Source organism: Natator depressus, chromosome 27 (genome assembly GCF_965152275.1).
Source record: "Natator depressus isolate rNatDep1 chromosome 27, rNatDep2.hap1, whole genome shotgun sequence".
Lineage (NCBI taxonomy): Eukaryota > Metazoa > Chordata > Testudines > Cheloniidae > Natator > Natator depressus.
In genome coordinates, this window is record NC_134260.1 from 418,210 (window position 1) to 433,082 (window position 14,873).

General features: G+C 47.1%; 1 protein-coding gene across 1 annotated transcript in view; it reads left to right on the forward strand.

Annotated features, from left to right (window-relative positions):
* The first annotated feature begins 2,701 nt into the window (after positions 1 to 2,701).
* SCN4A (sodium voltage-gated channel alpha subunit 4) overlaps positions 2,702 to 14,873 on the forward strand; it is a 111,394-nt gene continuing 99,222 nt past the window's right edge. The window contains exons 1-2 of the mRNA XM_074940960.1: positions 2,702 to 2,974; positions 12,364 to 12,482. Of these exons, the coding sequence (XP_074797061.1) occupies positions 2,711 to 2,974; positions 12,364 to 12,482 (383 nt within the window). The 5' untranslated portion in view covers positions 2,702 to 2,710. The remainder of the gene's footprint in view (positions 2,975 to 12,363; positions 12,483 to 14,873) is intronic.

Below are 14,873 nucleotides of genomic sequence, written 5' to 3' on the forward strand. Positions count from 1 at the left end.
GGGGAAGCTACAGGGTGGTAAACACCCTCTTGCTAAGCAGAAGGTCATTTTACAGTTGCCTGCCATGGTCAAAGCGGAGCAGTGGGTGTTTCCTCATTCCCAGTTTACACTTGTGCTTTAGTCTTCAAGACATGAATCCATAAGGCCACCTTTGAAATTCCCTGGCTTTTGCAGGATCCCTGGGATCTGGTCTCCTAGCCCCCAGAGCAGGTGGCTGTATATACTGGTGTCCTTGGAGCAGAGCACTCTGAAGCAGCATTAGTATTATCACTAATAAAATAATGACAGGTTACAGAGTAGCAGCCGTGTTAGTCTGTATTTGCAAAAAGAAAAGGAGTACTTGTGGCACCTTAGAGACTAACCAATTTATCTGAGCATGAGCTTTCGTGAGCTATAGCTCACTTCATCGGATGCATTCGATGATGTGAGCTGTAGCTCATGAAAACTTATGCTCATATAAATTGGTTAGTCTCTAAGGTGCCACAAGTACTCCTTTTCTTTTTAATAAAATAATGGAACAGATGGTGGGGCAGGGGGCTGCAAACACCAAGAGGCTAATGGAAGTAGCACTGAGGGCTTGTAAAGAAGATGTCACATCAGGAGAACTTGCTCAGCTTTTTTAATTGAATAATATAGAACAGATAGCTGAAGGGAAGGCAGTCAAAATAAATTATTTGGGGCCCAGTGACAGTGGCAGATATGCACGAAGTAATAGTGTGAAGGGGCTGGAAGGAGGATCTATGTGGGCCCATTGACTGATCTTTTCTCATTGGTCATCAGAGTCTGAACCTGTTGACCTTCGATTCACATGTTACAGATCCCAGGCTCCCAGAGGGAGTGGGGAAGTGGCTAGTTGGGTGGGTCTGGACCGTACAGCCGTGAAGAGATTTGGAAGTGTTTGATAAGGGGGGATATTGCTGCTAATTGTTTTCATTTATTTCTAACTATGTGTGCAGAAAGCACAGGACGGGCAGGGTGTCATAAAACAAACACCATAGATCTTTAGCTTGATGATCTCAAGCAAGATCTTACCGACCACGTGCATTCATTGACCAGCTGGGACTTCTGCTCTCATGCCAAAGCCTGTTCATTTCATTGTTAACTCATCATCATGATTACATTGTTAACTCACCATTCAAGAAGGAAGTTGATAAATTGGAAGGGGTTCAGAGAAGAGCCACGAAAATGATTAAAGGATTAGAAAGCCTGCCTTGTAGTAACAGACTCAAGGGGGACATCTACACAGCAATTAAACACCCACAGCTGGCCTGGGTGAGCTGACTTGGACTCACAGGGCTCAGGCTATGGGGCTGTTTAATTGTGGTGTAGATGTTTGGGCTTGGAACAGAGCCTGAACTTTGAGACCCAGCAAGGGAGGAGGGTCCCAGTGCCAGGGCTACAGCCCAAGCCAGCATTCCTACGCTGCAATTTTTAGCCCCACAACCCGAGCCAACTGACTCAGGCCAGCCGCAGACCATGCCACAGGTCTTTTATTTACCCAAAGAACTCAATCTACTTAGCTTAACAAAGAGCAGGCTACTGGGTGACTTGATTACAGTTTGTAAATATCTATATGGGGAACAAATATTTAATAAGGGACTCTTCAATGTAGCAGAGGAAGGTCTAACACAATCCAATGGCTGGAAGTTGAAGCTAGACAGATTCAGACTGGAAATAAGGTGTAAATGTTTAACAGGGAGGGTAATTAACCATTGGAACAATTTCCCAAGGGTTGTGGTAGATTTGCCATCACTGCCAATTTTAAAGTCAAGACTAGATGTTTTTCTGAAAGACCTGCTCTGGGAATTATTCTGGCAAAGTTCTGAGGCCTGTGTCAGACAAGGAAGTCAGACAAGATGATCACAGTGCTCCTTTCCGGCCTTGGGATCTATGAATCTGTGTGTTTCCACCCATGTGCCTGCAGGATCCAGTCTGAAGCAGGGTCTGTCTTTGTTACGTGTCTGTGGAGCGCCTGGTATCGTGGGGTGCTGATCCTTGATTGGGGTCCAGTTCCCTAATATAAACAACAACAAATTGGATCTGAATTGTGCCTCAAGGACTGAAAGCTAAGTCCAAGGGTCATGGCAGCTGGCAGTGTATCGAGTGAGGGGAGGGGACGAGGCAGGGACAGATGTTGGGTGTGGTTTATTTAACATATCGATCTCAGTTTTAAAGATTTATTTATAAATGTCACAGCTGGTGCCAGAGAGCATTAGCAGATCAACTCCTAGAGCACTCTGTGGAAATGCATGTGTGATGGTTGCCAGCTAGGCCGACAGACCAGGGATTGAACTGGGGGGTCTCTAGAACTAAAAGCGTGAGGTGCTACAGGTGGAGCAAAAAAGCCGCGCTCACTAATTGGGGCGGTGACAGACTCAGAGAGGGACACAGAACATACACTAGCCAGTTACGCGGACATAAGAGTGCACGGTACATCCTGTTACTGACCATAGCTCTATGATAGTGCCGAACTAGCAGCTGTATTCTGCTGTCAATTATGCAGTCTTGTGGGATTCGAATTCAGCAATTAGGGGCACTCGCTCGCCTCAAGGAAACAAGAACGTCACATTGTGGATCACATCCCAGATGGAGGAAACTCAGCTGCATGTGAAATTGATGTGGCATGAAACAGACCTGTTCCTTTCTGTCGTTTCAGGTTTTCCCCTTCCCAACAGGCCAGGCAGAGGGTTCCTGAAAGCAGGATGAGAAGATGGCAATCCCGCCACATGTACCCGGTCCCGATAATCTCCGCCCGTTCACGCGCGAGTCCCTCGCGGCCATAGAGCAGCGGATTGCTGAAGCGGAACAGCTCAAGATCAAACTGCAGCATGTGGAAGTGCTTGAGGAGGAAGAGCTGAAGGCCAGCAGCGATTTGGAAGCTGGGAAACCCCTCCCGCGCATTTATGGGGATCTGCCTCCTGAACTTATCGGGGTGCCCTTGGAAGACCTAGACCCCTTCTACAACGATAAAAAGGTAGGGAAGTAGGAGCCAGGCCCTGCTGAGAAAGGGCTGAGGGACAGCCACCACCTTCTCAGAGAGATGGGTCCTACCCAGACTGCTCAGGCCAGGGGCTGCCAAACCCCAGTAACTGTTTATCTGTAAAAAATGGAACAGCTTTAACAGGAGAGAGACCCAGATTCAAATCCTGTCTTGGCACTGGGACAATTGAACCGGGGTTTTCCCCATCCCAGCTAAGTGCTCTGCCCATGGAGCTGCCACCCCTCCACCTCCCATTTCGGGGATTTTGCCTGCCTTTTGGTCAAATACTCAAAATCAAAGCATAAAATGTCGAGCTGGGTTTAAATGAAACATTTAGTTTTAACCCCACTTGCACCTTGGTCTGACTTTTCAATCAGCCCAAAATTTTTAAAAATTTGTTTTTGTTTTGGCCTGAAATGAAACTTCTAAAAAAATTACTTTTCTGAATTGCCAAAAACCCAAAAAATTCATTATTTGCCCAGCTCTCTCCCAAACCCAGAATGGAGCCAAATCCTGCCAATGGGTCTTTGCTGTGGATTAACCCAAAATCCCAGCTCCCAAAACCACTGAGCTTTGGGACATCCAGAATCCAGACCTGGGTCCAAATCCAAAGTTTGCACTGTGGCCCCATCTCTAAATAGCAGAATCTGATTTGTGCCTTTTCTGCCACATTTCCACCTTCTGGAGCAGGCAAAGTTGATAGGGATTTGCTCTGGGTCACTCCACATAATCTTCAGGGGCTCTCACTAAATCAGTGCCTGGTTTTGGAAATCCAGCTCCTGGGAGCTCCCCCACCACATGTTCTGAGCCTGCTACAAGCATCTCACCACTGAGCTCATACACATTGGTTTTGAAGCTGCCCATTGGGTTGGGGATGCCTCAAAAACGTGAGCGGGGGCATGAGCTGATGCCATGGAGGGGGTAAGAGTCTGAGTAATGACAAGGCTTTGGAAAGAACTGGTCACAAACCAGAATTTCCTTCTGTGGGAAATCAAGATATTTACCAAAAATGTTGTTCTGGATCAGAACAAAAAGCCAAAACTTCAAAGTTTTCCATGAACCAAAAATTGCAAAAACAATTTGATTTGGGACCACCAAAACATTCCATTTCAATGGTGCTGAAACTTTTCATTTCATTTTGATTTATATTATATAAACACAACATTAAATATATATAAATATAATATTACAATTATTATTTTACTATTGTATAAATCATCTAAATGAAATAAATAAATAGGACACCTTTGAAACAAAATATTGACTTTTTCACATCAAATTTTTTTGTTAAAACCAGCACATTTCCGCAACACATTAGAATTTTGACAAAACTGCATTTTTCAGTGGAAAACTGTTACGTCGACATTTTTTCAACTCGCTCTAGGTTTGGATGAGCCCTTGTAGGTCTGGCTGCCTCTCCAAGGCTTCACCTCTCCCTCATGCAACCATCCATCCGTGTAACGCCATTAACAGTGATGAGGTCACTGAACGAGCTAATTTAACTATAAACATCCGTCTGTGCCAGCACATAATGCTTTTCATTGACTCTAGATTATCATATGGCACCTCTAGAATGGAACTTCTGCCCCCCCCCCATAACGTCCCATCCCACCATGGAGAAGGTGCAGGCTGGGTAACTCCTCGATTCTCCAGTATTATTAGGTGAAGACTTTCAATGATCATGAGTCAGGAATGTAGTAGATAGAAGCTGGTAAATAAGAATATTAATCAAACTCATATTATTCCTTTTGTTGTTTCCTTTTGCGGTTGGAGTATGTAATGCGCATGAGTGGAGAAAGAATAAAAGAGAGGGTGGAAAGCCGACACGGCAGACCTTCCTGCTTGCTTGCTAAAAGCTTTGTTTGTCTTGCATTTGAACCACAACAACTTGTGGCACCTTAGAGACTAACCAATTTATTTGAGCATAAGCTTTCGTGAGCTACGATGAAGTGAGCTGTAGCTCACGAAAGCTTATACTCTAGCTAATGCTTCTCATGACCTTGTCTTGGCCATATCTTAACATTGTCCTCCTTCCCTTGACTGTGTCTGTTTGTCTTTAGATGGCGAACTCTGGGGCAGGGATCTACCTTCTTTTCAAATTAGAAAGCACTTAGCACATTGTGGGCACAACTGGAAATAAACAATGTTATCAATTTTTTCCTTTGTTTGGCTGCAGAGTATTCTGGCATACAGGGCAGAGCCGTTGCTATTTATATTATCAAGACTCTTTTGCAGAACACTGCAGAATGCAACAAAACCCAAAAACAGTTCCCCTGACTTCCTCCCAAGTCCCACTCCCGGCATGGGGTGTGTGCTGTGTGCTGCACTCCCAATTTTTCTCAGGCATTTTAGCCAGAACTTGAGATAGAGACGTTTTGAGGCTCTAACTTATGCCAAAGTCCAGGCAGGCCCCTAGACAGCCTGAAAATATTTGAAGTCCTAAGTTGCTAGACTTTCAAAAAATGTGAGTCAGGGCTGAAAAAATCACGAGATTTTAAAAAATATAATAAATCTGGGGTCTTTTTCTTTGCCTTCTGGTTTTTGCGGATTTTGGGGTGCACTTGTGTCACATTTTCAAGCTTTTCTCTGCAGCCATGAGGGCTAGATTCTCCCATGACTGTCTGCAGGAGTTGGGGCTTGAAGTAAAACATAAAATATTATGAGAGTCACGATAAAATCATGGTGAATATCATCAGATTTTTCCCACCTAAAGAAAACTGCCCATTTGTCCATCACTTGCTCAATACTACATCTTGCATAAAGGCCTGTTCTACATGCAATCGAATTCATAGGGCAGGTGTAGTTTCTGAGTTTCTCATAGAGCTGTAGGATAGTTCTGCTGTTTGCTCATGGGTGTTCTTAGTGACGCTTAGTGAACTGGATTTTCTGGACATGATCCCTTGCATTCAGAATATCTTCTGAAGAGTCCAAAGAGTTTTTAATTATTTCTAGAGAGAGGAGAATTCCCTTAGTTTGGCATGGCATGGTACATTCTATATGTTCTGTGGCATGTTCTCCAGTACCTCCAGTACATGTTCTCTGAGCCATTTCTTAAGCCATGGCATCTTGTTATAGTATGTTCCCTCAGCTGATTTGTGTGGCATGTGGTGTGGCTTGTTTCTTTGCATTTCATAGAATCATAGAACCATAGAATCATAGAATATCAGGGTTGGAAGGGACCTCAGGAGGTCATCTAGTCCAACCCCCTGCTCAAAGCAGGACCAATCCCCAACCAAACCATCCCAGCCAGGGCTTTGTCAAGCCTGACCTTAAAAACTTCTAAGGAAGGAGATTCTACCACCTCCCTAGGAAACGCATTCCAGTGTTTCACCACCCTCCTAGTGAAAAAGTTTTTCCTAATATCCAACCTAAACCTCCCCCACTGCAACTTGAGACCATTACTCCTTGTCCTGTCCTCTTCTACCACTGAGAATAGTCTAGAACCATCCTCTCTGGAACCACCTCTCAGGTAGTTGAAAGCAGCTATCAAATCCCCCCTCATTCTTCTCTACTGCAGACTAAACAATCCCAGTTCCCTCAGCCTCTCCTCACAAGTCATGTGTTCCAGACCCCTAATAATTTTTGTTGCCCTTCGCTGGACTCTCTCCAATTTATCCACATCCTTCTTGTAGTGTGGGGCCCAAAACTGGACACAGTACTCCAGATGAGGCCTCACCAATAGAGGGGAACGATCACGTCCCTCGATCTGCTCGCTATGCCCCTACTTATACATCCCAAAATGCCATTGGCCTTCTTGGCAATAAGGGCACACTGCTGACTCATATCCAGCTTCTCGTCCACTGTAACCCCTAGGTCCTTTTCCGCAGAACTGCTGCCTAGCCATTCAGTCCCTAGTCTGTAGCTGTGCATTGGGTTCTTCCGTCCTAAGTGCAGGACCCTTCACTTATCCTTATTGAACCTCATCAGATTTCTTTTGGCCCAATCCTCCAATTTGTCTAGGTCCCTCTGTATCCTATCCCTGCCCTCCAGCATATCTACCACTCCTCTCAGTTTAGTGTCATCTGCAAACTTGCTGAGGGTGCAATCCACACCATCCTCCAGATCATTTATGAAGATATTGAACAAAACCGGCCCCAGGACCGACCCCTGGGGCACTCCACTTGATACCGGCTGCCAACTAGACATGGAGCCATTGATCACTACCCGTTGAGCCCTTGATTTTATGACCAGAAGGGAAGAAACAGCAGGAGTGAGGCTGATTTGTTATGTGTCTGACCCAGGATAAAATCAGGAAACCCTGGAAAGGTTTATGGGAGACCTCCTGAAATGTCCGACTGGATCTCCACAGCAAAGGAATTTAGATCTGCTTTGAAGAAGCAGCCACAATTTTAGCTGCATCTCCAAATGGATCCTCTAAACTGTCACAGGAAATAGCAGCTAACAGTGAATCGTGCAATATTTACACTATCTCCTGACAATAAGGCGAAAATTGTACTTATATGTAATTTTTGTCAGCGATTGACTCCCTCTTTCTGAGCAACTGCAGTGTATCATGGGAGTCCCATGGGTGCAGTGCATCATGGGAGATGAAGTCCGACTAGGGAGCTTGGCTTATAGGGCAGAATGGGGGTCTGAAGCACCTGACTACAACTCCCATGAAACATTGCGGTGACATTTCGGACATTAACTTTTAGGTTTCTGTATGTTTGGTTTTTTAGAAAAAAGTCAAAATTTTCCACTGAAGTGGACACTTTTTATGAAAAAAAATCATTTGTTGAAGACCCAATTTTTCATCGAGAAGTGGTTTGGATGGAAAATGTCTGACCAGCCCTAGTTTTAATTTAGTGCTCTCCATGTGCTAGGCACTTTACAGAATCTATAGTATTGCAGGGCCCCTATTCCCAGGGAGCTCACAAGTATAACAATATCGCATCACACAGACAAAAGATATGGGTGGGAAGACAACTGAGCACACGGTATTTTTGCCCTTTCCATTTTTTATGATTTTCTCCCAACCTTCTTAATGGCCCACTCAGCCCCTCCATTCTATGACCCTGTCACGCTGTTGGGAGTGGCTCACGACTGTGAGTGCCAACCTGTCAAGAAGCAGGGCAGACACCCCAAACCAGTTGTGTGTTCTACAATTAGATTTCACCAACCCAGTAACAAGTGTGACCTCCTAAAGTACTATTACAGTCTTACCTGCCCCCTTGGGCGATCCAGTCTATCTTGCCACTAAGGCAAGTTGGACTTAGTGATAGTTGGGTGCATAAGTGCCAACTTTTCCTGGTGCCCCCGGCCTTGCCCCTGGCCTCGCCCCCACCCTGACTCCATCCCTGCCCCGCCCCCCATTTCAACCCCTTCTCCAAAGGCCCTGCCCCAACTCTGCCCCCTCCCTTCCCCATTGGACTCCTTCCACAAATCCCCGCCCCGGCACCCGCTCTTCCTGGAACGCGCTGCGTTCCCCCTCCTCCCCCCTCCCTCCCAGCACTTGCTGCAGCGCGGCAAGCACTGGGAGCTTGGGGGAGAAGCAGGGACGTGGCACGCTCAGGGGAGGAGGCCGAGGCAGAGCGGAGGTGAGCTGGGGCAGGGGGGCAGGGTGGGGAGCTGACAGCGGGTGCAGAGAACCCACCAATTTTTCCCTGTGGGTGCTCCAGCCCCGGACCACCCACGGAGTTGGCACCTGTGGTTGGCTGGTATACACCAAAGCTCACAAAATATTCAGTCACTTACCCCAGGTCAATTTATACCTCCCATCTCATACCAATGACGCTTTTAGCCAATCCTGTCATAATCTATCTAAGGACTTACTAACTAAGAAAAGAAAGGAGAGAGTTATAACATGGTTAAAGCAAGCAAACGTATGTACACTGATAAGTTACAGTCTGTGGTCCCAAAAGGTGAGGCCTCATCTGGAGTACTGTGTCCAGTTTTGGGCCCCACACTACAAGAAGGATGTGGATAAATTGGAAAGAGTCCAGCGGAGGGCAACAAAAATGATTAGGGGACTGGAACACATGACTTATGAGGAGAGGCTGAGGGAACTGGGGATGTTTAGTCTTCAGAAGAGAAGAATGAGGGGGGATTTGATAGCTGCTTTCAACTACCCGAAAGGGGGTTCCAAAAAGGATGGCTCTAGACTGTTCTCAGTGGTAGCAGATGACAGAACAAGGAGTAATGGTCTCAAGTTGCAGTGGGGGAGATTTAGGTTGGATATTAGGAAAAACTTTTTCACGAGGAAGGTGGTGAAGCACTGGCATGGGTTACCTAGGGAGGTGGTGGAATCTCCTTCCCTAGAAGTTTTTAAGGTCAGGCTTGATAAAGCCCTGGCTGGGATGATTTAGTCGGGGATCAGTCCTGCTTTGAGCAGGAGGTTGGACTAGATGACCTCCTGAGGTCCCTTCCAACCCTGATATTCTATGATTCTATGATTCTATGACAGAGCTAAAGTAATCTGTCAGCACTGAATGTCTTTTAGGGCTAACCCAGTTTGAGCCTGGGGATCTCTGCTTCTGGTTTGTAGCTCCAGTCCTGTGAGACTTGATCAGCTATTTTTATTTCCCTTCTTCCAGAATTCAAGCTAATGGGATGAGCCCTTTTTTACATAGCCTCTTCTTGGATGTAAGGGGGCAATTAAGAAAGTCTTTGTATTGTGATGTCCCATAATGGCCCATTTAGTTTTGATCAGCCTTCTTGATGGGCAGAAGATGATCCCTCCTGCAGGGTTCACAGTTTCAGAGCAAACATTTTTTACAGTGGCAAAGCAAAAACTTAAATATTACTGTATAGCAGGTGATAAAGAAAGTATAGGTGAGACTACCACATGCAGCCGCTTACAAGCATTTCAGAAAGTCTAAACACATGGCTATAAATCCAGCAATACCCATCTCAACCACACTACGGGCTAGTCTACACAGGCAATGTTAAAGCGCTACCGCGACTTGTGTAGTCGCAGCAGAGCGACCACCTCCATGGGGGGGCGTAGCTACCAGTGCTGGGAGTGCGGCTCTCAGCGCTGGGGAACTGTCTACACTGGTGCTTTACAGCGCTGAAACTTGCTGCGCTCAGGGGGTGTCTTTCCACACCCCTGAGTGAGAAACTTGCAGCGCTGTAAAGTGCCCATGCAGACAAGCCCGGACCCACAGGGGAAACAGACTGGTCTCCAGCAATGACTTTGTCAGTGCTCAGCTGAGGCCTAAAGCTTTGGCAAGAGCTGGCACCTGGCCTGCCAGCATCACAGCCCCTCCCATCCAGTGGTGGATTATCCAATGGGTCCATGGGGCCTGTGCCCAGGGGCCCCATTAAAATGGGCGCACCAGCGGAAATCTGCCATGGGGCGGTGGAAGCCCGGAGCCCTGGCAGAAGCCACGAGGTGGGCAGGGGAATCCCCAGCACCCAGACCCTGGCTGCGGCCCCAGGCCCTGGTGGGGGGACAGAGCTTCTCCAGTCTTGGGACCACAGTGCAGGGGGGCAGAAAGTTGTGAATGGAGGGCGGGGCTGCGAGGGGAGCAGAATGAGGAGCGACTCGGACGAAATGGGGGTGGGGCCAGGGGGGAAGGGAGTAGAGTGGGGGCAGGGCTATGGGGGAAGGGGCAGAATGGGATGGAGCCATGGGTGGAACAGGGCCAGGGCCATGGGGGAAGGGGCAGAAAGGAGTGGGGCTGTGGGTGGGGTCACCGGTGGAAGGGGAGGAATGGGGGTGGGACCACAGGTGGAAGCGGTGGGGCAGGGCGACGGTTCCAGTGCCAGAGCGCGCCCACTTGCTCTGGCCCAGGGCCCCAGGAGACCTTAATCCACCTATGCTCCTAAAGCCCAGCAGGATCCTAACGGCTCTCCCAGTAACCGGCTCCTGCCCTTCACCTCCACACAATGCCCTGCTCCACCAAAAATTAACAGTGAAGATCTGAGACCTGGAGCAGGCTCCTGAGGCTATGACTGTACCCCTTAGTCAGCTGCCGCCACTCCAGATTCTACCACGGCTAGTGTCATCTTCTATAAACTTCCCTGTTTACATGCCAGACTTCCATGAATAGCTCAGACAGAAGTTATTGGCTTGCTGAAATAATTACTGGGCGGGGTTCTCTGGCCTGTGTCCAGCAGGAGATCAGACTAGAGGGTCATAATGGTCCCGTCTGGCCTTAAAAATCTATGACTAGTTTTCTTCCGATATTTGACCAGCTCTGTGAATGATTTGCATGGGCTTTCCTTGCCTGGCACACACTGAGTAGCCTCCAGCACAGTAAGGCGCTATGCATCTGCATCTGAGATTGTAGGAAAACTGACGTGCTATTATATTGTCCTTCATGGGAAATAGATGCCCAGGAGGCTAACAAGGTGCACAGATGTCACTGACAATGGAATCTGATGCGCACAAGAAAGATGGAAAGAACCCCAGAGATCACTCAAGACAAAGTGCCACCCTAGGCAAAACTTCAGTGTGCCGCCCCCCCCTTCATAGGCAATGGAGATAGGGGGCACCTAAGGCCACTGCCCCCCCACCACCACTTTTGAGAACCTGAAGAAGGTGGGGGGGACAGGTGCTGCCCTTGGCCCCTAAACCTTCCCTGCTGCCATTACAGAGGGGCATCTGGGCCAAATCTGAGACAGTGTTGTGGTCGGGAGCACGCTGCTCAAATGCCGCTCACAATGCTGCTCAAAAAATCATTTCTTCCAGAAATCTGCCACCCTGGGCAACTGCTTAGTTTGTCTAAAGCCAGAGTGGCCCATGAAGGTTCCCAGCTTGACTCTCAGATCCCACGTTGAGTTTGCAAGGCTGGCAGCTAGAAAAAACAACAACTTTTAATATGTAAACAGCACATTTGAACTGGTGTCATTGAGACATAATAGATGTAGAAACCCCCTCAATACTTTTTATATAAAGACATTTTTCACGGTAGAAGCAGTTTGACATTTGAACTACTCAATATCAGCTAAATTATTCTAATATAGCCCTGATTAAGCAACAGTCATTACCACTGATTATCATTAGCACGAGCCAATATTCTCATTTGAAAAGAGACCAAGTATGGAAAATTTCATCTCCAGAGATCTCAAAAATTATGAACATCTGAAAACATGAAGCTATTGTGGAAACTTGATTTTTACATGACCTATAGATGACACCATTAGCAGCCATGCTAATAATCAGTTGAAGCTAAAGCTATACACTGATCATTCAGATATCCACCAACATCTAGCACTCTAGCTTAAGGTTTTATCCTTCTGTCCATCACCTAGGATCTGAACACCATCCAGTGAAATGTATTAGCAATAGCATAGTCCATAGTGAGATTCATGGAGCTGCTGACTTGATTTTGGACATAAAAGCTCTGCTTGGGGTAGCCTTATGTTTTTGTTTGTTTGGCTTGTGTGTGTGTTGTAAGGAGGGAATAATGAATCTTCCTTCTCTCTTTGTTTTTCAGACATTCATCGTCCTAAACAAAGGAAAAGCAATCTTCCGGTTCAGCGCAACCCCGGCCCTATACATGCTGGGACCCTTCAATCCCCTCAGAAGAGGTGCCATCAAAGTGCTTATACATTCATATCCTTTCATAAATTAAACAGTAGTAAGTCATCAGGCCCAGATGGGATTCACCCAAGAGTTCTGAAGGAACTCGGATATGAAATTGCAGAACTACTAACTGTGGTATGTAACCTATCGCTTAAATCAGCTCCGGTACCAGATCACTGTAGACTAGCTAATGTTACACCATTTTTTTAAAAAGGTTCCATCCAGGATCGCCTCGATCCTGGCAATTACAGGCTGGTGAGCCTAGACTTCAGTACCAGGCAAACTGGTTGAAACTATAGTAAAGAACAAAATTGTCAGACACATAGATGAACATAATTTGTTGGGGAAAAGTCAACATGGTTTTTGCAAAGGGAAATCATGCCTCACCAATCTACTAGAATTCTTTGAGAGGGTCAACAATCATGTGGGAAAGGAGGATCCAGTGGATATAGTGTACTTAGATTTTCAGAAAGGTCCCTCACCAAAGGCTCTTAAGCAAAGTAAGCTGTCATGGGATAAGTGGGAAGGTCCTCTCTTGGATTGGTAACTGGTTAAAAGATAGGAAACAAATACATGGTCAGTTTTCAGAATGGAGAGAGGTAAATCGTGGTGTCCCGCAGGTTCTGTACTGGGACTAGTCCTATTCAGTGTATTCATAAATGATCTGGAAAAAGGGTAAACAGTGAGGTGGCAAAATTTGTCGATGATACAAAACTACTCAACTATAGAACAGCTTCCATATGAAAAGGGCTGGGACTTTTCAGCTAGGAAAAGAGACGACTAAGGGGGGGGATATGATAGAGGTCTATAAAATCATGACTGGTAGGGAGAAAGTAAATAAGGAAGTGTTATTTACTCCTCATAACACAAGAACTAGGGGTCACCAAATGAAATTAATAGGCAGCAGGTTTAACACAAACAAAAGGAAGTATTTCTTCACACAACACACAGTTAGCCTGTGGAACTCCTTGCCAGAGGATGTTATGAAGGCCAAGACTATAACAGGGTTCCAAAAAGAACTAGATAAGTTCCTGGACGATAGGTCCATCAATGGCTATAAGCCAGGATGGGCAGGGATGGTGTCCTTAACCTGTTTGCCAGAAGCTGGGAATGGGCGACAGGGGATGGATCACTTGATGATTAGGGGGCTGGAGCACATGACTTATGAGGAGAGGCTGAGGGAACTGGGGTTATTTAGTTTGCAGAAGAGAAGAGTAAGGGGGGATTTGATAGCAGCCTTCAACTACCTGAAGGGGGGGTTCCAAAAAGGTTGGAGTTAGGCTGTTCTCAGTGGTGGCAGATGACAAGAACAAGTTGCAGTGGGAGAGGTCTATGTTGGATATTAAGAAACACTATTTCACTCGGAGGGTGGTGAAGCACTGGAATGGGTTACCTAGGGAGGTGGTGGAATCTCCATCCTTAGAGGTTTTTAAGGCCCGGCTTGACAAAGGCCTGGGTGGGATGATTTAGTTGGTGCTGGTCCTGCTTTGAGCAGGGGGTTGGACTAGATGACCTCCTCAGGTCTCTTCCAACCCTAATCATCGCGGAGTGTGGGGGAGTCAGGGCCCTCCACCCCCCACTTCCTGCGATTCACTGTGACTCTCAGCCAGCCAGTAAAACAGAAGGTTTATTAGATGACAGGAACACAGTCCAAAACAGAGCTTGTAGGTACGGAAAACAGGACCCTCAGTCAGGTCCATCTTGGCAGGTAGGGAGCCCAGACCCCAGTTCTGGGCCTTCCTCCGTTTCCCCAGCCAGCTCTAAACTGAAACCCCCTGCAGCCCCTCCTCTGGCCTTTGTCTCTTTCCCAGGCCAGGAGGCCACTTGATCTCTTTGTTCTCCAACACCTTCGGTTGGCACTTTTGCAGGGGAGGGGCCCAGGCCATCCATTGCCAGGAGACAGGGTGTCGGCCATTCTCTGTGCATACAGCATCACACTGGCCCTCTAGGGTTCTGCAACAAGCACACACCATTATCCCATCATCTAGATACTTAAGAAATGTATAGGGGAAACTGAGGTACCCACACAGTATTCAGAGAAAACATTAAGAACATTTCCACTTTGTCACATCTCTCCCCCCTTCGAGACTGAACTGAGCGGGGTCACTTTAGCCAGTGACCTGGTGAAGTTTGAACCCACCAACATTCCCATGGATGCCCCAGCATCTTTCCCATTCCTTGGTGGGAGTTACACCAGGCCCTTCCAGTTTCACGCCCTCCCTTAGGTCCAGGTGTGCTTGATGGCCCTCGCAGGCCACACGTGGAAAGGTTTATGTGGCCCGGGCCCTTTTGCCACCCCAAAACCCCTGGGGTTCAAACTGAGATCGGGTCTTCTCCCAGCGCTCCAGTCTGGAGGGCTGCGATTCGGGCTCTCTTGGTTAAGAGCCCCCTTCCTGACCTTGGCCACCCTCTGACCAGGTG